This window comes from Dromiciops gliroides, chromosome 5 (assembly GCF_019393635.1).
Source record: "Dromiciops gliroides isolate mDroGli1 chromosome 5, mDroGli1.pri, whole genome shotgun sequence".
Lineage (NCBI taxonomy): Eukaryota > Metazoa > Chordata > Mammalia > Microbiotheria > Microbiotheriidae > Dromiciops > Dromiciops gliroides.
Genome location: NC_057865.1, coordinates 186,896,512 through 186,921,163, shown reverse-complemented (window position 1 = coordinate 186,921,163; position 24,652 = coordinate 186,896,512). Strand labels below are relative to the sequence as shown.

The 24,652-nt window shown below is 36.3% G+C and overlaps 1 protein-coding gene across 2 annotated transcripts in view; it reads left to right on the top strand.

The window, feature by feature from the left end:
- PTPRO (protein tyrosine phosphatase receptor type O) overlaps nt 1–24,652 on the top strand; it is a 226,598-nt gene that overhangs the window by 129,246 nt on the left and 72,700 nt on the right. For both annotated transcript variants that reach the window (XM_043968139.1, XM_043968138.1), the window contains exons 7-14: nt 3,203–3,402; nt 5,799–5,919; nt 6,227–6,420; nt 8,826–8,937; nt 14,668–14,819; nt 16,920–17,040; nt 19,235–19,374; nt 22,010–22,142. In XM_043968139.1, the coding sequence (XP_043824074.1) occupies nt 3,203–3,402; nt 5,799–5,919; nt 6,227–6,420; nt 8,826–8,937; nt 14,668–14,819; nt 16,920–17,040; nt 19,235–19,374; nt 22,010–22,142 (1,173 nt within the window). The remainder of the gene's footprint in view (nt 1–3,202; nt 3,403–5,798; nt 5,920–6,226; nt 6,421–8,825; nt 8,938–14,667; nt 14,820–16,919; nt 17,041–19,234; nt 19,375–22,009; nt 22,143–24,652) is intronic.

Genomic DNA, 24,652 nt, shown 5'->3' with positions numbered 1-24,652 from the left:
ATATTGCAGATTATTTATTGGGCTCAGGGGTCCCTGTGAAGTCTACGTGGTCAGAAGATGCTAGATCCCATCAATTCTTTAGCAGATAAGAACATCACTAGTAGAGGCAGCTGGTTGATAGTGAATATGGCACTGGTATTAGAGTCAGGAAAAACTGAGTTCAAATCCTGTCTCAAGCACTAACTGGATGTATGACCCGGGGCAAATCTCTGTAAGTCTCCATTTCTTCATCCAAAAAATAAGGATAATAATAGCATCTACCTTGTGAGGTTATAGGGAAAGGGAAAGGAGGAAAGAAGGATAAGCAATTATATAACATCTACTAAAGGCCAAGCATTGTGCTAAGCAGTTTTTACAAATATCTAGTTTGATCCTCACAACTTTTCTAGGTAGATGCTATTATTAACTCCATTTTACAGTTGAGGAAACTAAGTGTGAGTGAGTTGTCTAGGATCACACAGCTAGTATGTGTCTGTGGCTGGATTTGGACTAAGGTCTTCCTGATCCCAGATCCAGGCTCTATCTACTCTACCACCTAGCTGCCTATAGTGAAGATCAAATGCGATAACATATATAAAGTGCTTTGCAAACCTTAAAGCACCATATACATGCAGCAATTATTGTTGAGAGGCAGCTTGGTTCAGTAGACAGAGATCTGGCCTCAGAGCAAGAATGATCTGGATTCAACCACTTTTAACTTACTGACTCTGTGACCCTGTGTAAGTCAATGAGTTTTTCAGTGCTCTAGGCCAGGGGTGTCTGTCAAACACTGGCCCTCAACACTCCCAAGTGCATCTGGAACCAAATAAAAATATAATTGGCAAATATTTAAGTAAAATAAATAAAAATGCAATAAAATAGATAACATCACATTTTAAAACTGTCAATATGCAGTTTTATGTACAGATGAATGGCACACCCCACCCTGCCTCTTCCTATTTGAGTCTGACACTACTATTCTAGGCAGATCCTAATGACTACATATTGTGACCTACATTGGTGGAGGCACTTTTCTTAACTGGGAGATTTAGAACCCATGAAATGAAAGGTCCAGTCTCCATCCCCCTTGTCTCATTTGTTAAACTGACTCTCCATTACAAACTCCCTTGAATTTATAACAACTTTTATAACAACAACCAATAATTATCACGTGCTTATTATGTTCAAGACATTGGGATAAGCACTAGGGCTACAAACAAAAAGCCCTGCTTTAAAGGAGTTTACCTTTCTAATGGGGGAAACAATGTACAAGATAACTACAGAGTAATTGGAAGATACCTTTAAACTGGATTTACAATGAGTTTCTGATGTGAGAGAAAATGTAGAGGGTGTAAAACAAAAAATAAAAGTTCATCTGATCCAGTTATCAGTCTGAGGAAGATTTATTTCACAAAGGAGGTTGAAAGGGAGTAAAATGATCCCTCTAGATTGCCATAAAACACTGTATATAAAAACAATAGCTATTTGAGCCAAACCAAATTTGTAGAATGTTTAGAAGTTCATGGCCATTTATTCTGCTTGTTTAGAAAGCCATTCATGGAGTTTGCTGTCTATAGAGAAAGGCAAAGGAAATAGAGAGCAATTCAGTCACTTTCTAGAGGAGTATATATCCCTCAACTCGATACTGAAAGAAGTTTGTAGATTATTATTATTATTATTATTATTTTACAATAAACAAATAACGAAATGATCCTCTATGAAGTTTTTGCTTGGATCCAAGTCCTCCACGTCTTCATTATGAAACTTCATAAAATTGCTATTTATGTGTGTATTTAATAAAAATACCTGTATAATTTTCTGAGGATTATTTTATGTGAAGACCTTTAAGGATGGTTCGTTTGTAACCTTTTCTAAGCACAGTGATGTTCTCCCCTTGGAGCTGAGGACTGTAGTGTACCCAGCCACTCAGCTCAAGTGGTATCTCGTTCTTAAGCTCTTCTCTGACTTCTCCTGTCAAATTAATGTTCCCCTTTCTCTGAATTCTTATTGCCCCTTGCACTGTGTAGCATGCAGTGCGTTACTGGCTTATGTTTTTCTCGAATTTATTTTATGTATCTAAGTCTTGGTTCCACAATCAAATTATTAACCCCTCAAAGGCGAGAACCATGTATCCTACTTTTCTTACCTCCCCAATACGTTACTACAGAGTGGTTACATAGAAGATGCCTAGGGACTGTTAAGACAACAATAACAATAACAACAACAACAAACCACAGTTCTATTTTTTCAGGGAGTTTCTCAAAAAAATGTTTAATCCAAGGGAATGATGCTAATGGTGTAATCTCAGGCTCTGGGGGCAATTTTAAAAAGTCAACATGCATTTATTAAGTGTCTACTGTGTTCCAGGCATTGTGCTAAGTGCTGGGATATGAAGAAAGGCAAAACAGAGCAAAGCAAAACAAACACACACAAAACCGTTCCTGCTCTCAAGGAGGTCACAGTCATTAGACTATTAAGACTAAGACTATTGTCTCCTATTAAGGAGAGACAACAAGCAAACTACTATGAACAAGAAAGTGATCCACAGGGTAAACTGGAAATAATCTCAGAGGGAAGTAACTGAGAATTAGGAACAGGAAAAGCTTCTTGCGGACTTAAGCTGAGTCTTGAAGGGAAGCCAGGGAAACCAGCAGGCAGTGATGAGGAAAGAGAGTGGGAAATTTCAGTTCCCTTCAAATGACCATACATCACTGAGGCAGCCCCCACGGTTGAGGCAGCCTCTATCGTAGAACAAGCCCTTTTGGTTCCCTCAAATTGAACAGATTCACATCTTGCTTTATTTATCCCCAAATTCCTAACTGCTCTCATACCACTGAGATAGAAGCTAATTGGAATAGATCTCAAATTAATCAGATTTCTAGGTGCAAGAGACCCTGAGGGCAAAGGTGCTCTAAGCATTGATGAAATGACATGTAGAAGTGCCAGTTATCTAGTTAACAGAGAAGTTAGTACAGATGCGAAGAATCATTATCTCTTTGGTTAAGGATTAGCCAGAAAGTTCAAGGACCTAATAAACAATGGAAATGAAGCTCACATTTTCCATTGAAAAGAAAATTCCTTGAGGTTGGGTGTTGAAGGAGTATGGTTGAGGAGTATGGAGAATGGCAGTCCAAAGATAGAAAAAAAAAATCCATGAATATGCTTTCATCTCTCCTCATGTGAACTACTCAGCATGCTTCCTACTCCTATTTGAATATTGCAGGTCCTATGGGAGAATGGATTGAAGAATTAACAGAGAAGCCTCAGCATGTCCGTGTGAATGTTGTAAGCTCAACCACTGCCTTAATGTCCTGGACATCTTCTCAAGAGAGTGACAACAATAACACGATTGTGTCTGTTGTGTCTCTAACGTGCCAGAAACAAAAAGAAAGTCAAAGACTTGAAAAACATTATTGTACTCAGGTAAAAAAAAAATCCTAACGTGTAAACCCATCTGACTATAACTCCAGGAGGCAAGGACTAAAATAAGTTTAAAAAATCTAAGGTGATATAGTCACTCTGAGTATGCCTCCTGCATTCTCCATAGGTTCAGAGTAGTGGTACCAGAAAACTAGAAGAATCTAGAAATAGTGTTGGCTGACACCATTGAAGCTTTAAAAGTTTTGTTTACATATTTAAAAATTGTTGCTTCCCCTGAGATTTGTTTTGAATGTCAATTCAAATCAATTCAACAGCTGCTCTTAAATAAGCATGCTCTGTGAAAGGAACAGGGGCTAGGTAGATGTTGAAGAATACAAGGACAAATATAAGATAGAATCTGCCAGGCAGTGCTAGATTTGAAGTCAGGAAAAGCTGCCTCAGACATATATTAACAGCATTTCCTGGGTAAGTCACTTAACCTCTGTCTGCTGTCTTCAGTTTTTTCAATGGTTCCTATGAGGAGAAAATGAGAGAATATTTGCAAAGTGCTTTGCAAAGCTTAAAGCACTATAAGTGATAGATATTATTATTGTTGTTGTTTCTATTGTTAAGGAACCTCATGCCAGGATCCCTTAGTGGGGTCTGGGAGAGGGCATCATAGACCCAACCAACAGAATAGGGTGTTTACAGTTGTTGCTGACCCAGAGATATAAAGCCATCTTTGCTCAAGACCTTCTTTTGCTATATTCTTCTGTCTTAAGAGTCCTAGCATAATGAATTAGCCTCAGATACCTCCTAGCTGTGTGACTCTGGGCAAATCATTTGAACTCACTTTACCTCAGTTTCCTCATCTGTAAAATGGGAATGATAGTAGCACTCACTCCCAAGATTGTTGTGAGGATCAAATAAGATAAAATTTGCAAAGTGCATAAAAGTGTTTGGCACATAGAAAGTGCCATGTAGATGTTGGCTATTATTATGATCAGTGTACAAAGCAAAGGGGCAGGAATATAAGACCAAGCTTGAGATGCAAGGTGGTACCATACCGAGGAGGGTTTTGAATGCCAGAAAATGAAATTTGGATTTTATTTGGAAAGAAATAGAGCCACTGAAGAATTGTGAGCAGGGTTGTAATACAACCAAACCTATACATAGAATGATTATTCTGTCACAGTGTGAAGAACAGAATGTAAAGGGAAGAGAATGAAGTCAGGAAGATGTAGTAATAAGTTACTACAGCTTTTCATATGTTCATATGATTGGTAATGAAATCTTGTACTAAGGGTACAATACCTCAGATTATCAAGCCTTAAATATTAGTTTGCATGCTATATCCCCTCCGTCAATTAAATGTAAATTCCTTGCCAACAGATATTATTTTTCATTTAGCATGATTCCTTGTATATAGTGAGAAGTTAATAAATACTTGTTGGATTGATCAAATTGGGTTGTATTGGTAGTGATAGTGGAATTAGAGAGGATTGGTTAGTTGTGATAGCTATTGCAGAGGTGGATGAGAAGTGAAGAGAAGAGTCAAAAATAATCAACCTTCACTACGAGTTTGCTCTTCTAAATAACCCTCAGAATTTTCAGTTTCAGACCATTTATTATTATTTTAAAATGTATTTATTTTATTTACATTTTTATTATTTATATTTTTATATATTTGTATTTGTTTATATTTAATTTAGCTATTTATTTTATTTATTATAATTTTACAATTTATTTTTTCAAAGAACACCAAAGATAAGGGCTAGGAAAGATGATCTGAACACGACATTGCTATATAAAGATACTGCATTATTTTTTAAAAAGAGGCAACGTGTTACATTGGAAAGTTCCCTAGACTAGGAGTCAGGAGGTTTGTGTTCTTGTCCCAGATCTGACATTAATTAACTGTGTGTCTCTGGACAAATCATTACACCCAAATGTATTTTACTCTGTGGATCTCAGTTTTCTCATCTATAAAATGAGTAGTTTGGTCTAAACTCCAAGATCTCCAGTTCTATAATCTCGTTCTATAATCGTGCCTCTAAAGGAAGAGAAATTATAGTAATCCAGACATTGATCTTTATGTTATCATAGTGATCTCTTTATGACACTTCAATTTAAGATGTTAGATTATACTAGTGGTCTTAACAAATATGGTTATTGTTACAGTTGATGTGTCTCTAGCACACTCAGCTACAGTTGATCTTGAAAGTTCTAACAGCAGCACAATTACTTATGCCCTGCCACATAATTTAAATGATCTGGCTTTCCTGCAAATCACTCTTGTAGACTAGAAATCATTCCATTTCTGAAAACTCAGTTACAGGACGCTGAATTCTAGAGGTATCCCTAATTCCTCATAGACTTTCTGCATAATATTGACACTGCTATTTCATATGTGGTGTGTCTAGCTTAAAATTCTTCCTAATGAATCTTTTTCTTTTAAGGTTAACTCAAGCAAAAGCATCATTGAAAATCTGGTTCCTGGTGCCCAATACCAGGTTGTGATTTACCTAAGAAAAGGCCCTTTGATTGGACCACCTTCGGATCCTGTTACATTTGCCATTGGTAATGTTCAGGGAACACCATTAAATTCACCACTGATTTTTCTTTGTTAGATCAAAATCCCAGTCGGAGGGGCTCTGATCTGCACGGATATATCATTGCCATAGGAGAGGCATGCTAGTTTAAATATAGATGACATTCACATTAATTATTAAACTCAATTATGACTATAAGGAAACAAAGAAGTTAAAATGTTTAGCTTTGCTTTTGAAAAATCAAGCAGATAGGAGTTTGAGGCAAAATTCTGAGGATATTAATACACCTGGGATTTTGTCTTTTCCTTTTTTTTCTCTTTCTTTTTGACCCTTAGTTCCCACTGGAATCAAGGATTTAATGCTCTACCCTTTGGGTCCGACTGCTGTTGTTCTGAGCTGGACCAGGCCCTACTTAGGGGCGTTCAGGAAGTATGTGGTAGAAATGTTTTATTTCAATCCTGCAACAATGATATCAGAGTGGACAACCTACTATGAAATAGCCGCAACTGTCTCCTTAACTGCTTCTGTGGTAATAGCCCCTTTACAAACTATCGCACTGTCTCATATTTTGATTCATTGATTTATTCATTCATCCAACAAACTCTAGTATACACCTACCCTGCAATGTACTCTGCTTGTATGTGCATGTGTATGTATGTGTGTATGCGCACATATGCATGATGTTCAGGCTTTTAATTGGCCCAGCACTGGACTTAAAGTCAGAAAAACCTTAATTCAAATCTAGCCTCAGACACCTATTAGCTGTGTGACCCTGGGTAAGTCACTTAGTCTATGTCTGCCTCAATTTTCTTATCAGTAAAATGGAGATAATAATAACACCTACCTCCCAGGGTTTTTCATGAGGATCAAATAAGATAATATAATAAAGTGCTTTGCACATCTTATAGTGCTATATAAATAAATTCTAGCTATTATATATCTGTCTGAGGCTTAAATATATGTGTTTCTAGATGTATATTTATATGTGGGTATATGTATATATAAGCTTCATTTTGCACAAGTGTTCTTTAAAAATCTGAAAACAAATTTTAAGTTCACTGAAGTAGTTTGTTACTGCAATTTTTTTTTGCTAATCAAAGTTCTTTTTGGTGATGCTAGCATGCACCCCTAAATTATCTTAGGTATCAACATGCATTTTCATATATTGGCTTGTTTAAAGTAAGGTAAAACTGTATAGTACTTACTATTCTCCATAGGAGGAAGACATAGGAGATTTATCTAAGTCATTTAGGAAATAGTGGACATTCTCATTACTGGTGTTTGCTAGAATTGGACTCTAAAAGGTTAGACGGGACAAATTCTCAAGGCCTCAGGCTTCAGATTGCATACCATTGTCATTTCTTCCTTGATACTAGAAAGGGCTAAAAAATTCAGGTTACCCTTCAAGCTGTTAGTAAAATGCTTGATTGCAGGGTGTTCATTCTTTTCTTCTGGGTTTCTGTTCTCAGTTCATCAATGTAACTATGACATTGTCCAGCTGCTCACAGCCCCTGACACCTAAACATAACCCTGGGTGAGAAGCTGATGGCTAACATGGTACTCAGAATTTGTGAACAAAACAGTAGTACCATGTGACTTGAAAATTGTCTAAAAGCAAAGAAAGGGCTGGAGTGGAAAATCCTTTGTAAACCTTCAATGAGTATATACTGTGAACTGTTACCATCATCATCACAGAACCAATTCTTGTGCTGCTGACTCTTTCACAAACATCTAAGTTTTCCTTGGGAAAGGCTCTATGGAATTCACTGGTCTTGGAGAGACTGAGGCAGGAAAGATGATGAAAAGGTACCCATATCCACACTTTGGAAGATTTCTGCTGCTAAACACAGACTTACATAAGTCCTTCTCTGCTGCTTCATTGTGGTATGAAGATGATCCTGGAGACCCTATGTTAGTGAAGTCTAAGCTCTGGAAGGTGCTATTGAACTGTGTTTGCTCTCCGAGAATTAGCCTAGCTACTTTCTATGGAAAGGTTCATTAGCCGGAAAATGACCAGCCATAGGTCAATAACTTCCTTGGTCATGGTGAATTTAAAGCAGATTAATATAGACTCAATGAAAAAACTGAACTAAGGACCTCCACGGGAGAAACTAGGTGGCTCAATGGATAGAGAACTGGGCTTAGAGTCAGGAGGACCTGAGTTCAAATCCAGCTTCAGATACTTGCTAGCTGTGTGACCCTAGGCCAATCAGTTAACCTCTTTTTGCCTTAATCTACTGGAGAAGGAAATGGCAAACCACTCCAGTATCTTAACCAAGAAAACCCATGAACACTATAGCATGCTATGAAGAGTTGAAAATGACTGAGCGACTGACCAACAACAAGGAAGCTGAAGAAAAAATCAGGAAAAATATAGTATAAATAAATAGCATGATTAACCAATAGTAGAGGCTAGCTAATCAACTAGAGGGAGGCAAAAAAGAAGAGTTAAAGTGTAGAAAACATAAGTGAAAGTCTGGAGGGCAAAGAAGGACAAATAAGAATAGAAAATATAGTCTTAAGGGGAAAAAAGAAAGAGAAAAAGCAAAGGAAATAAAGAGGAAACTTGGAATAGGGACAGGCATAAATTTGGGAGCAGCAAATGGGATAGATAAGGAGCAATGTGGAAGAATAAGGATATAAAATGGAAGTAAAGAAACAGGTTTTTTTTTTTCAGAGAATGTTCAATAGTCATGGAACATGAACATATGGTAACTCTTTCCTTATTTATACTATTAACTAGTCTATATGCTAACTTCATGGCATTATCTAATAAGAAGCTAAATAGGTGAATCCTGAAGGCATAATTAATGCCTAACCAGTCTGATTATTTTTCATCATTCAAAATTAATTCCACAAACCCCTGCATTCTCAAAGTATTCATACCCCCCCCCCCCCATCTCTCAGTAGTTTCTTGTCTTTGTCTCATTTCAGAGAATAGCCAATCTGTTACCAGCATGGTACTACAACTTTCGGGTTACCATGGTGACATGGGGAGAGCCAGAATTGAGCTGTTGTGACAGTTCTACTATAAGCTTCATAACAGGTACGTTTTGTGTGGAAAGTGGCTATACAAGCGTTGATTTGAGCTGCTTGGCCAAACCTCTGCCTCAACTCTCAGTGCCAGTGCATTATTTCCTGGCTGTTCATTATTTAGATGGTTGGCTTTAAAATCCAAAATGGAAATGTCCTTTTGATTCACTACACACTTGGCTCTTACTCCCAATGTTAAGGATTGATTCTTTGAAGTAGGGCATTGTAATGGACTTAAAAAATAGTATTCACCATTTTCAGTTTATACTTTATGTTCAATTGACTTTACTTAATTGATGAGTAAATTTTTCATTTTGTATATACTTATAAACAATTTTAGGGTCATAGTCTAGCTAGTGATGCCAAATCCATTAAATTTAATTATGTTAAAAGTCTCAGTCTTAGTCTACTGGACAGGATCTTATGTTGTTTAGTTATGTCAGGTGTTGTGGTAAGTGGGCTTTGAGAAAGAGAGAGAGAGTGAGAGTGAGAGATATACGTATACTCCTTATGCTATTTCAAAGAGCACTCGCTCCTTTGGAAGAGATCCAGAACTGATCAAAAGTGTGTGTGTGTGTGTGTGTGTGTGTGTGTGTGTGTGTGTGTGTAGAGCTCAATCATTTGTGTCTTTGTCTTAGACAGACAGTATAAATATACAATGAATTAGGCCAAAAATTAAATAGGAGGAGGAAGACTGTGGATTCAATACCTTTTGGGAAATTATAAGGTTCTTTTAATGAGCTAAAACTTCTACTGATCTTATTTTATAGAAGTGAGTCATGAAACACTACTCTCTCAAAAGCATTAAGAATGAATATCATTTAGAGAGCAAAGAGGCACATAGCAGGGGTTAGCAGGCTGAAACACATAATAAATAAGGAACTACAAAGAAGAACTAGAATTAAGGTTTCATTAAAGTTAAATATAATTGAAAAAGAAGTTGGTCTGGACACATGATAAAAGCCAGGAGGTAATCAGTTTATCTGATATCAGCAGAAATACAGGAAGTTTTTCTTCCCCTCTTTCCTACCCCTGGAAAGTGAGAGGAAATTTCTGTAATGAAGTTATGGTAAAAAATATACGGGATGGTCAAGCATGGATGGGCTGTAATCTGTATCTTTGGAGAGAATGTTCTCTTCAGTGATATCACAAATCCATTAGAGAGTTTGAATATCCCTTTAAAAGGATCTCATTTGGGGGCAGCTAGGTGGCGCAGTGGATAAAGCACAGGCCCTGGATTCAGGAGTACCTGACTTCAAATTTGGCCTCAGACACTTGACACTTACTAGCTGTATGACCCTGGGGAAATCATTTAACCTCATTGCCCTGCAAAAAAAAAAATTTAAATTAAAATAAAATAAAAAAATAAAAACAAATGTTTAAAAAAATAAAAGGATCTCACTTTTAGTAGTGAATAGCATTGTGTTAAAGTTGGGAATGGGAGTAGAGAGTAGGAAGTGAGAAAGTGATTCCTAAGGAAATGCATATAAAGAGGTATATAAAATAAATTTTTATGAAAATAATTTTAATCAGATGAAATTAATTATTTTTGAAGAGACTTGGGGAAGAGAATTTGTCATATATAAAATTCTACTATGACCAACTTACAGGATATTATTCCTCAATCTTGTCACATTTTAATTTTTCTGGAAAGTTGTCAGATATTAAATCTAGAAATTTGGTCATTGTAGACTTAGAAGATGATAAAACAGTGAAGCTAGAAAAAAAATCTGAAGTCATCTCGTTTAATCCTCTCCTGTGTGAGATTTAAAATTAGATACAAGAGCATTAAACTCCCCTTTAACCTTTCCCTTATTTATCTCCCAGACCAGTAAGTGGAAGAAGCCTCTGAGCTTTAGTTAGAGCTTTTATTGTTTGGAAATTACAAGGTGATGTTGATTAGAGAGATAGGAAAGTAGAAAGACAAACAAATAGTCTTAGATCTAAGCTTAGTCTATATTCCATATAGAACTCACCAAAAACCCGTATAGAACTCACCAAAAACCCGTATAGGACTCACCAAAAACCCAAGGCCACTTCTGAGGCTGAGAGCCGCGTCAAGCACGTGCTGTTACGGAGAACCGGGCCGAGTTGAACCTGAGTCAGAGTCTGTGTGTGCAGCGCAACCAGTGGACGAGGAGAGCGGAAAAAAGACCTCACTTCCATTCTCTCCTTGCCTTTTAAGCTTGCACCCCAGAAGTGGAGTGCTTAGCAGACGTACTGGAAAACTTAGCAGATGCACGGCCTTTCCTCACAGTCTCCTCCCTGAAAGGGTGGTCCTTCAAAAACTGGCGTACTTTTTACCACACCTGAAAAAAATTAAGTTTTCATTATTCCCTTTAGTTTTTCATGTCATTTCTAGATATACCACACACCAAGTTGATAACTTATCTTCAAAGGCTTAAGTAAAATGAACTAAAACTGAGTACAACTGGTGGTGAGTGGGCTTTGAGAGAGAGAGAGAGAGAAAGTACATGTATGTATACATACTGCTCCTTATATGCAAGCTAGTTTCCCACCTCTCTGACAAAAGAAGGAAGATACATTTTCTCATCTCTACTCTAAGGCTAGTGTTGTTCACTACAGTTCCTGTGTTCACTTTTGTTTCACATTCATTCTGTTCACATTAAGGTATTCATAGTCTATGTTGTTTTCCTAGCTTGGCTTTACTCTCCATCGGTTCATACAATTACTCATACATTTCTCTGAATTGTTCATATTTGTCATTCTTTTTAACATTCATTTTGTTTATTTTTATTGTATTTCCTACACATGGAACTTATTCAGATTTATATGAATATGATACAGTCCCAAATGGACAAATGGCCAAAAGGTATGAATAGGAACTTCTCAAAGGAAGACATCCAAGTTATAAACAGCCAGATAAAAAATGTTCCAAAAAGCTAATAAATAAAGAAATGAAAATTAAAGCATTTCTAAGGTTTCACCCTGTGCCCATGAGTTTGGCAAAGATGACAAAAAGAATATGTTTATCATTTTTATGATACAATAATATTCTATTCCCTTCTTATCCCATAATTTGTTCAACCATTCCTCAATCAATGACCATCTATGAGACAGTGTGGTACAGAAGTCTTGAATTCAAATACCAGCTCTGTCACTCTCTATGTGACTTCGGCCTCAAGTTATCTTATCTATGAGAGGACTGGACTAAATCAGGGGCTCATAACCTTTTTGTGTCAGGGATATCTTTGGAAAACTGGTGAAGCCCTTCTCAGAATCTTGTTTGTTACCTACTTTTAAAAGAAATGGCAAATTAGTTAAAATTTAGTGAAAATACATATGTAACTTTCCTCATCCAAATTCACAGACCCACTGAAATCTATTCATAGATCCCCCGTTTAAGAACTCTTAAACTAAATGACTTCTCAAATCCCTTCCATTTCTAAATCTATGATCCAGGATTTCCATTTGACTTTTTTAAATGATCTTTTTGTTACAACAATAATTGCTACTATGATTTTTTTAAATCTATAAGACCTTCTTGTCTTTGATGTACATAGGGTATATAATCAAGGAGATTTCTGTAATTCCCTCATTTTACAGATGAAGAAACTAAATTCTAGATTAAGAGAAATGACCTGTCCAAAGTCCCTTAGCAAATTGGGAGCAGAGCTGGGACTATATATGTTTCCTGACTCTCACATCCACAACACCACTCTACCTCTCTAGTTCCTAGGATGATATGAAATATCAGTAATATTTAGAGGTATATATTTTACGTAAGAATTTTCTAAAAATGCACTTTCTTGAAATGCTTTTTCAGGCTGGTCATACTTCTGATGATTTTTTTTTCCTTCTTCCCAATTTTTAATACTTGTAAGAAGTGTGGAAAGGATAGAATTTCCCCAGTTGTAAACAATTTGGATAGATATGCATATGTTTTCATCCAATGAACTATGGTAGATTGGATAGTATGACATTATATCAAAATAAAGATCTTATATTATGTATAATCTCTCAGGATGCCAGGTCTAATTTTTTTGTGTGTGGTTATTCTGAAGGAGGATAAGAAAAGTACACTGTGTTTCAATGGTAGGGAGAAATATCTCTTCCTCTTGGAGGAAGTGAGTAGGGTTATAAAAACTTTCATGCTGAAGTCATCTGCAATTATATAATTTTATCTGAAAGCAACTATTCACAGTAACTGGTCAGTGGGCCCCAGATGACAATTAACAAACCAATGGTGACATCTTGTGGCTTTTCAGAATCATCATAGATTTTTGAAAAGGATAAAATGTTGAAGCCTTCATCTAAAATAAATTAGATATCTAAATTTGATGCTATTTCTGCTTTTATTACTGTAAGCAAAATCTTTTTCTCCTCACTAGAATTAGATAATGGAAAGAAAACTGTTGTAGGAAATATATGTGGTCATATTTGTTTAGTGCATTCATGCTTCTATTATGAATATAATTAGCTCAAGGTTGTTTTGCTTTATTTAGCATTTTCTGTGATTTTCATATCTTCAACTTTCAATTTCAACAAATTTCAAATTCAATGAAGTTCCTACTGTATACAAGACACATTGTTGCCCAGTAAATGTATAATTCATTTTAAATGTTTTTCCTAAGTGCATTGGAAATTATCACTTCCTCTCACACACATAGCTGTGCTATATTCCTTAGTTTGGGGTATTACAAATCCCTTTCATTAATAATTCTCGATTCTGTAGTATGCCAAGGAAAGTAGGAGGCATATAGATGACATCTGTATCATTCACAGATATTATCCTATCAAGTTTAGATTATGTAACCAGGCTTAAACCTCCTCATTTGCATAGATTCTTCATAGGTAGTGATTGATTATTCAATACTCCACTCTTGAGTGAGGAGAAGAGCTAATGAGAGCTTTGGAGAAGAGAGACCCTGGTTTTTCTGCCTTCCAGCTTCCAGTAAAAATCCCAGTTCCAGACTCTCTTTATTGAAAGTATACTATTCCTTGGAAAAGAGCACCTAATTTGTACTTACAAACCATGCATATAAGTGTTCCCTAAAATTTTGAGGCCTTAACATCTCCCCATGTGATGATTAATTTTTTTAACCTTCAGTTGAAAACCAACTATAGGATAAATTCAGAGTTGAGCTGTTTACCCAGCTAACATTTGGTAACTTTTCCTCAAAATGGTACTGGAAAGAGTATTGTGTTGGGAGGTGGGGACCTAGGGTTGGAATCCTATCTTTACTCTATACCACTTGTGTGACCTTGGGCAGATCACTTAGTCTTCTTTGTCACTTACTCACAGGTTCCTCATCTATAAGACAAAGGAATTGGATACTCCATGACCTCTAACACCCCTATCACCTCTAAATGTATAACACGTTGATCCTATGATAACACTTGTTTCCTAAAACAACAGAAACCCTAAACCCCAAATGTACAACAATGGATTCCTAGCGGTTAGTGCTAGATTCAACTTAATGTCATGGCATAATTATTTTTTTTAATTGCCTCATTTTGTGGAAATAATCTTTACCTACTATCCTGACTTCTAGTAATTTAAGTTTAGTGTCTGAGCTCCCTAGGAAAACAACATATGGACTTCAGCTATGTCAGAAACACCTTCTTACCCATTTCTCAGGTAGATGCTAGAAGTCCTTAGGACAATGGAGGGGGAAGGACCATAGGATTTTATACCCCCTAAATTAAACATATGTTGGAATGATTGTGATGTTAATAGCCATTACTCTACCATATTAAAATGTTTCTCTTTTTTTTTCAGCCCCAGTGGCTCCAGAAATCACTTCTGTTGAATATTTCAACAACTTGTTATATATAAGTTGGATGTATGGGGATGACACAACTAACCTCTCCCATTCCAGAATGCTGCATTGGATGGTTGTTGCTGAAGGAAAGAAAAAGATAAAAAAGAGTGTATGTGTCTATACAATCCTAAGAAAGAAGTGATAAAACATTTATCTGTTCAAATGCTTAAAAATAAATCCACCACACCATGTATTTCAAATTCTGAATGGTCATCTACATTGAATGTTAACTTTTGGTTTGATTTTTTGTGTGTATTTCTTTTTTATTATTATACACTTAATAACTATGAACATTTCTAGATAGAGAGAACAGAGAAAAGAGGATTCATATATGAAACTGTGAATTTCATTACTTGGGAGCTTGATTTTTCTAAATATATACTAAATGTAACACAATAGTACCAACATTACCTTGCTTGACTGTGCCCCCTTCTGACCTTCCTTCCCTCTCCTCCACATTATGGATGCTCTTTTCTTTCTGTCTGTTTCCCTTTCTTTCACTAATACTACATATTGACAACACTCATTTTCCTTTGCAGTGAAGTTAGACATTCTCAGCCTGTCCTATCTCATACTCCGTTACTCTCATTAATGTACAAACTTGGCATGTATATCAGCAAAAGCTGGGTTCAAAATCCCTTATATCTTTGGAAGGGATGGGGTAAATGAGAGGAGGAACTGAATATTGGAGCTGAATCAGAGAAAGAGGTGCTTGGAATTCAAATGCCTGACTCCAGTGCATAATAACCAGACTAAACAATATATTTTGGATCACTGGATCACAGGGCTAGAGCTCTGAGAGTCCCCAGAAGCCATCTAATCCAACCCCCTCATTTAAAAAATGAGGAAACAGATCCAGGGGGATTACATGATTTGCCTGATATACTTATCAGTAGCAACTGAACATATTCAGTAGAAAGCTCCATGATAATCCTCTCTGGTATAAGCAGGGGGTGTGCTGGTAAATATTTAACAATTGGTTCTCTAGGGGAAAAGCATACCCAGACACCAATTTTAAATTTAATCACATTCTTAACATTTTCTCCATCACTTTCTTAAGTCTAGAAATCAATAAAATAATAAATCATGAGTTGACTTATAGTGTTTGCTGATTTCTGAGATATAAATGCTCACACTGAAAATTTTTAAATTGCCTCTCTAGGCTGGTTTAAGTACATTCCCTGATATGCCATGCATCCCTTTGTGTAGCCCTGAATGTGCTCTGTGCATGGAATTCACATCATTATTAAAAAAAAAGTTATACATTCCAGCAGTAGATAATATTTTGTTTTTTGGGTTTCTTTTCTTTTTTTGCAGGGCAATGAGGGTTAAGTGACTTGCCCAGGGTCACACAGCTAGTAAGTGTCAAGTGTCTGAGGCCAGATTTGAACTCAGGTCCTCCTGAATCCAGGGCCCAGTGCTTTATCCATTGTGCCACCTAGCTGCCCCTAACAGTAGATACTATTGATCTGTTGTGTCCTAAATGAGGGATTTTTTTACTTTAAATTTTATCATCTGTTTCTTTAATCTCGCCCTCTCCATTTACTATGCCAAGATGTATGATAATAGTTGCCTCATAATGGAACAATAATGGATCATTAGTGGAGCTCTTTTTGCTTGGTGATCTCTGTCACCTGATCTATCTCCACTAGATTTTTTTTTCTTATGGGTAGGGGGTCATGTCAAAACTTTAATATATGCACCAAAACCTCCTCCTTTGGGGGGCAGCTAGAAGATGCAGTGGATAAAGCACTGGCCCTGGATTCAGGAAGACCTGAGTTCAAATCTGACCTCAGACACTTGACACTTACTAGCTGTGTGACCCTGGGCAAGTCACTAAACCCCAATTACCTCACCAAAAAACCCAAAAAACAAACAAAAAAAACCCCTCCTCCTTTGTATCATCTCAAGGGTAAAATTACAAATGCAATCCATTCACTCCTTGAACAGCAACTGATGGAAGTTTTTACAGTTAGAAAATTGACTAGAGCAATATATAGCACAAGACAGCAGTTATGTTGAATTTTAATAAGAAACATACCCATATTTTAAAATTTTAAATTATTTACCTTCGTAATTCTTGTTTTCTAAGTTTATAGTGTTTTTAATTTCTAAAGTTATTAAAACTTAAAATTACACTGAGACTTGGGAAATTTTGTATTTTGTGGTTTATTTGAGGTTTTACACCTGATTTTGATTATTTTTGCAGGTAACCCGCAATGTAATGACTGCAGTGCTAAACCTACCTCCAGGTGATATCTACAATCTCTCAGTAACTGCTTGCACTGAAAGAGGAAGCAACACTTCTCTGCCCCATCTTGTAAAGCTGGGTGAGCCTACTCTGTGAGTGTGTGTGTTTGTGTGTGTGTGTGTGTGTGTGTGTGTGTGTGTGTATGAGAGAGAGAGAATTAGAAAGAGAACTCAACTTTTAGTATATAAAGTATTTTGAAACCATGATATGCTAATAAATATAAATAACTATTGCTATATGTGTCTAAATATAGAATATCTATTAACAGAGATCATCAGTCAATAAACATTTATTAAGTGTCAACTATATACTAGGGAATGGGGATATAAGAAAGGTCTTTTTCATCCCCAGGGTGAAAGACAGTCCCAGCTCTCAAGGAGAGCTCACAGTCTAATGGGGGAGACAACATTCAAACAATTATATACAAACAATTTATATACTGGATAAATTGGAAATAATCATCAAAGGATGGCACTAGTATTGAAGGGGATCTGAAAAGACTGAAATATGTCTCTTAGAATGGAAAACAATATTTAGAAAGGGACAAATTGAAAAATAGCTTTGACTGTAGTCTACACTCAATTTTATACAAGCCAGATCTGTGTGAGAAAGTATAGTTTATATATGGACCAATATTCATATTTCTGTTGTTACACAACATAAAATTAAATTTCATGAAAATTAATTGAATCTCATATAGTAAAGCAGGGTGGATGTGAGGTATAGCTTTCATTCAGAGGTAGGACAAACAATTCTTTTTTATAAATAGAAGAATAAATAATCCACCAGAGTATTTATTTCTGCCTTGGAGGAGATGTAATGAAGTAGGAAACTTCTTATTCTGACAGAAAGGCAACTTCAGCCCAACTCCAGGTTCAACCACTGGTTATATGATATCAATTTTTCAAGTTTTGTTGAACCTAGAGCAAGCACCAAGAGAGATGCCCTCAGTTGGGAGTAGATGTCAGAAACCACTCCTTAGAGAAGGCAATAACACCATGACACTGGTTCCACCAGGATAAAATCCCAGAACACCTTGAAGGAATGGATGGATGGATGGATGGATGGGTAGATGGATGGATGGATAGATGGATGGTTGGATGGATGGGTGGGTGGGAGTGAGTGAGTGAATGAATGAATGAATGAATGAATGAATGAATGAATAGCATCAACATGAGACTGATAATGGTATAGTGACTACACTGACCTTTCTCCTTAGGAGGAATACTATGTAAGGAGGCTCCTGAAGTGAGGGAGTAGCTCACTGTATGCAGTGTATGTAGCGAGGAGACTGGCTCACTAAGCTTGTGATTGGTCTCTCCTCCACCATCACTGCCCCAATCACTCAGTCTCGCCAGTACATAGGTCCTATCAGCCATAACCTCTGCCTTCTCTCCCCACTCACTCAAAGAATCCCATTCACCTTGCCTTTTGTAATTGGTATTGTTGCTACCTGCCCTTCACTGGAACCTTTCTGTATGTGTATTCTCTTCTATTAGAATGTAAAGTCCTTGAGGAAAGGGACCAACCATCTCACCCTAGTGCTTGGTACAACATTAGACACATAGTAAGTATGTAGCAGGTGCTTTATCATTTGTTCATCCATTCACAAATAAGGTTGAGAACTTTTGATCTATACTTTTTTGTTTGTTTGTTTTTGTGGTCTATACTTTTAATGATCAGAACCACTCCCACAACCTTCTCTAAAAAGGACACATATTTCCCATTAGGTTCATTAAGCTGGTTCATCCACCCTGACAACTCAAAGTAGTAAAAAAAGTCTTCTGCCCCAAGTTAGTGAAAATGAGTCATTTTTGAGAACAAAACTGAATTGACTCAACTTGAAGGTTGACAAGTGTTACTGGACAGCATATGCTCATATAGTTGCCTCTGTGTCATTTCACTCAGCATTCCCAAGTAGCAACTTTGAATTTCTGCTGAAGACCAGTTCTTCTAATGCAAGGAAGTGACAACTCCCTGTACTTGTTTCACATGTTCACATGCAGTCTATTAATAGATGACGCCTATAACTAAGCTCAACTTGAAACAGGAAGTTTTCTAAATAGAGAAAGATATGACATGGAGAAGGAAAGGCAAGACCGATTGCTGCCGACTTTTTAGAAGCAAATTATTTTTAAAGATAATGGAAAAGCTTTATGGAGAACTGCTCCTTAGAATCCTTTTGTTTACCTCTTCCTCTTGGTTCAAAGACAAAACACTTTATTTAGTGAAGGGATAGGGAAATCAAAGGTTTTGCTTTTCTTTGCCTACAGAACCGGCTCCTCCCAAATCACTTTTTGCAGTGAATAAGACTCAGACTTCAGTGACTCTGCTATGGGTAGAAGAGGGAGTTGTTGATTTCTACAAAGTCTTCTGTCAACAGGTTGGCTCTAACCAGGAAATAAAGCTCCAGGTACTGTGCATTTTAGTCTCTTCTCTGTGTTTATTTTAATGACCTCAGGCACGTTACTTAAAAAAGAAAAATTTTCTCTATGTCTTTTCAATCCATCAGAATTCAAAACCACATGCAGTGATTGGTCTTTTGGTCTATATAATGTAGTTAAATGGGATATATGAAAAAGTTTTTGAAATAAGAGAATCAAAAGGTAGGTATGAAGACCTTTTTTATTCTTAGCCCATGAGGTCTCCTTCAGATCGTGGGAGAGGTCTCGTGAAGGGTTTGGAACACTAAAGGAGCATATTTACTTAAAGATATTGTGGAATAAAGACAAACTAAAATGCTTTAAGTGCCTCAGTCTGGAAAGAGGACGATGAGGATGGTACTGATCTTTAAAAACAGAAAAGGTAGGGATAAGATGCTATTGATCCATGTTCTTTACCTAATCTCATAGTATACCTACAAACAGGGGGTACTTTTGAAGATTAAAAGTAGCAAATTGGGGTCAAATAAAAGGATGTACCACTTTACACATCAATGAATAAACCAACAAAGTGATTGGAAATGTGAATATCTTTCTTAAAAGTTGTAGACAGAGTTGTATTCAGAAAAAAATATCACAGAATTAATGGACTTTGGAGCTGAAAAGGGCATCAGAGATCCAATATGTTTCAAAATACATTTCTTTGAAGTTGCTGTCGGAAAAAAAACAATCACGGAATGAGCTCTTAGTGACATTGTCAAAGACAGAATCCAGGGCTAAGCAGATTACATCCTGACCCAGCATGTTAATTCTTTTTTTTTTTAAATGAAAAATGTCATTTCTGGAACCTTGTCTAATAGCCTAATGACATGGTTTAACAAGGGAAGTCCTTGATTTTCTCCTTCATTAGTTTTTGGGGCCATCACTTTCAGGCCAAAAGTTAGGACAAGGACTCCTAAAATAGAAACTAACTCCATGGTTAAGAGAATCTCCTACATAAAGAGAAATTCAAGTGATCCCTAGAGTAGAGGTGTCAAACATTCCCTCTCCTGCCCCACAACACCCTTGAGTGCAGTCCAAACCAAATTAAAATGTAATTGGTAAACATTTAACCATAAAGAAAACATGGAAAACATAGCATTTAAAAACTAAGTCAATATGGCCCACAAGGAGCCGCTCTGTGGATTAGTGACCTCCATTTCTATTTTCTTCAGGGAACCAAAGGAAATAAATCAAGCATAGGCAAATCTCTGAGAAATTTCAGTGAGTAGTAAATTTAGTAAAAATGACATGCTCTCAGAACTCTCCCTCAATCAAATAGAATTCTTCTTTTTTGCTTTCTCCTCCTTTTTTCTTCCTCTTCCTAGTCTTCCTTCCCTTTTTTCTTCTTCCTTTTAAAACTTCTTTCCTTAGTCTTTACTGTAGTCCTACCAGTGTTAGCCAGAAGTATTGTTTAGCCTTACTGGTGGGTTCTAGGAATAGAATGGTTACTACCTGTAGTGTAAATTATTCTGCAAAATCCCATTAAAATGTTTTATGTGAAGGAAAAGAAGTGGTGTGTGGACCAGCATGCAAAACAGAAGTTAAAAAGATGCTTGAAGACTGAATTTATTCAATAGAAATTATATGATAATCAAGAATATGGATACTCCAGCCTCTGTAACACTTAAAGCAGGAAATCTATCCTTTCATTTTACTACCTGTTTTTCCATAGGGCAGGTGAAGGAAAAGCAGGATGGTAAGGGATTTTCTTTGCTTAGTGCTCAGCACAGTTCTGTGCATATACATATTCAGTGAATTTTGGAGGATGAGTCCTTGGGATTGAGGAGGGCAACAGGAGGGTGTTTTGAAATAGATATAATTTAGTAGACATTCAGGAAGTTTATTTTGTTCCTAATCCCCTTCCTTACTACAAATATACTCTTTTTGCTATATACTGATTAGCCAAATATTACTTCTTTTTCAAGTCTGCTCACCAAATAATCAGTGAGTCTACAAGCATTTATTAAGAAACTACTTATGTGGCTGAAAGGCAGAATACAGTCTCTACTTTCAAGGAGTTCACAGTCAGGGGTAAACAACATGAAAACAAGTGAGAGAGAGAGAGAGAGAGAGAGAGAGAGAGAGAGAGAGAGAGAGAGAGAGAGAGAGAGAGAGAGAAGTGCACATGTACATCCATTCTTAAAAGAAAATGATCAACTAAAGGAAGGCACTAACATTAAGAGAAAAGGCTTCTTGTAAAGGTGAGTCTTTAGCTGGGATTTGAGTCCAGAGAAGCAAAGAGGCAGAGACAAGAAAGTTCCAAGCATGGGAGATATCCAGGAAAAAGAAATGGATCATGTCCTTAACTCCATGAATCTTCCTTAGCACCATTCTTTCAGAGAAAGGTGATGGAAAAGAAAGAATGACCTGTAAAGTATGTCTGATGGCTTTGACTTCCCTTGGCTAGGGTGACTGCAGACCTTTGCTTGGTAATGAAGAATGTGCTGATCACTTGATATTTCCAGGAATGTGGTTAACCAGAGTTCTAGAGACATGGATTGATAGACACAGGTTCAAGCTGAGTGATATGGATAGGAGGGAGTGCTCAATGCTTCCAGCATCGCTGCTTGGTGAAGAACTTAAAGAAAATGAAATACATTTTCTCTTTTTCTTCTGCAACTCTAGGAGCCAGTTTCGGTTTCTTCCCACGTTGTGACAATCTCCAGCCTCCTGCCTGCCACTGCCTATAACTGTAGCGTAACCAGCTTCAGCCACAATAGTCCCAGTGCGCCTACATTCATAGCCATCTCTACAATGGGTAGATACATTTATAACATGCAATTTCTTTGTAAACTGTTTCAGGCTTTGTTTTTTCTCTTCTCTTTCAAATTGTGTTATGTCCTTTTTCATACATTTAGATCCAAAATGCTTTCCCTGCTGTTCAAAGCCTGTAGTCCAAACTGTATTTAGGTAAAATATAATTAAGCACTATGGCTGCTTCAGGTTTGGAATTCCCCAGACATTTATCAGACTATAGTATCAGGGCATTGTTAAGGCAAAACCAAGAAATTTTCTGAAATCATGAGTAGAATTGGATAGAAAAGGTACACCTAAAGTAATATTTTTTTAACCACCATTTTCATCTTCTTGGCTTATTTTTCTTTTGTTGTTTCTTAATTCTATAGTTTTATTTTATATTCATATTTTAAAATGTCTGAGTCAGCATAATCATTTCTAGCTTTTGAATCATTTATATTATCTATAACCATCATTTATATTATTCATAATCCTTTTTTTTTGAGTGGGGGCAGTGAGGGTTAAGTGACTTTCCAAGGGTCACACAGCTAGTAAGTGTCAAGTATCTGAGGCCAGATATGAACCCAGGTACTCCTGAATCCAGGGCCAGTGCTTTATCCTCTGTGCCACCTAGCTGCCCCTATTCAGAATCCAATGTAAAGACATCTATCATTAAAACTTTTAAGATCATTACCATCACTTTTTTGTTGGTTTAATTATTGCCATTTTTATTTATGTAATATCATTTCTATATTTTCTTGGAGTTGTCAAATATAGAACCACATGTGGCCTACAACACTCCCTAGTGCTGCTGAACCAGATTAAAATATAATTAACAAAATAAATTTTAGAAAACCAATAAAACAGAGATAAAATTACATTTTAAAACTAAGTCAATATGCTGTCATTAGGGATCCTTACATATGGTTTAATGGCCCATTTCTATTTGAATTTGACACCACTGATGTACAAAAACATAAAGTAGATTCATGTAACTTAATCTATTGTATAATGTTATATATCTGAAATACATATGAGGCATCATAGAGTAGTATATAGAAAATTGGCCTCAGAGTCAATAAGACTTGGGTTGAAGTCATACCTTTGATATGTATTAGCTATGTGACCTTTGATATGTATTAGCTATGTGAACCCTAGGCAATTCACTTAATCTCTTGATGCCCTAGACAACTTTTTAAGACTATAATTGTATAATAGATGCTGATCTGTGTTTGTAGAAGGGATTATATCACTAGTTCTCCAGACTAATGAAATCACAGTTCCAATCCAAAAATTATAACTGGAATATAGTAAAAGATAAATAATGAATGCTGTATTCCATTGGTACCCATGTAATGACAAGAGATCTAGGGAAAGGACCCTTGGGTGAACTCTCCATAGTTTTTGCCAGACATGGACAAGAGAACAACAAGATATGGATGGTATTGAGTAGTGTCATTGAAGGAATATTCATATTAAGGAGATAACAGATTAATTAAAGCAGTAAAGTATAAATATAAGAATAATATAAAACTAATGATGCATATTATTTGAGTTTAATCTATTTAATTATATAAAGTGTACCTTTTATTCAATAATTATAACAGACCTATCATTTTAATAGATCTTTTTATCTATTTAATAATAGAATTGTAAAGGAATTTTGTTTTTCCTGAAAGAAGTGGAATAGGCCATCCTCTTACAGCATAGCACTTTCAGTTTGCTAGATTTATGTAAGCTATATATAAACAAAATTTATAACAACATGTAGAAATGTATACAATAAGAGCCCATTGCATGTTGTTATAGATGAATCATGTTCTCCTTTTTTCCTCACAAGACTGTAAGGGAGATCATGTATTATGTTCTCGTCCCTGTTCTACAGATAAGGAAACTTAAACCTGTAGATTTTAAATTATTTGTCCAAATGGCAAATCAGTGACAGTGCAGGAATTTTAACTGCAGTCTCCTAAGTTCTATGCTGCTGCTTTCTGTCATGCCATGGCATCTCAACTAGGGCAAAACTTTTCCCTTTCCTAGAATGCTCTAAAAGAGAAGTGGAATTCAACCAACCCCTTTAGGGATCTTGTGTGCTAATCAATTCAGTGATCTTATTTTTAATGCAGGAAGGGGAGATGATTCTCCCATGGTTCTCTTTATACAGTGTAAACATCCTTCTGTACTCTGTGGTATTCTGCAGGAAGAAAAGAACAAGGATCATTAAGAGCTTGCAGGGGTTTCTATATCAGAACATTTAGAAATACATAGTCCCTGAGTAAAGTATCTTGCCATTGACTAATAAATTTAATCTCTTAAACTGGGCAGATAGATAACATGTAAACCTATAGATCAACAGAATGAACTCTACTAGAAGCCTGCTCATGTTTTTTTTTTTAATATATTTTATAATCAATGAGGTTAGTTAGATGATGTTTGGAGAGAGAAAGACTCATCTCCTTAAATTCAAATCCAGCTTCAGACACTGACTAACCGAGTGATCCTGGGCAAGTCATTTAACCCTGTTTGCCTCAG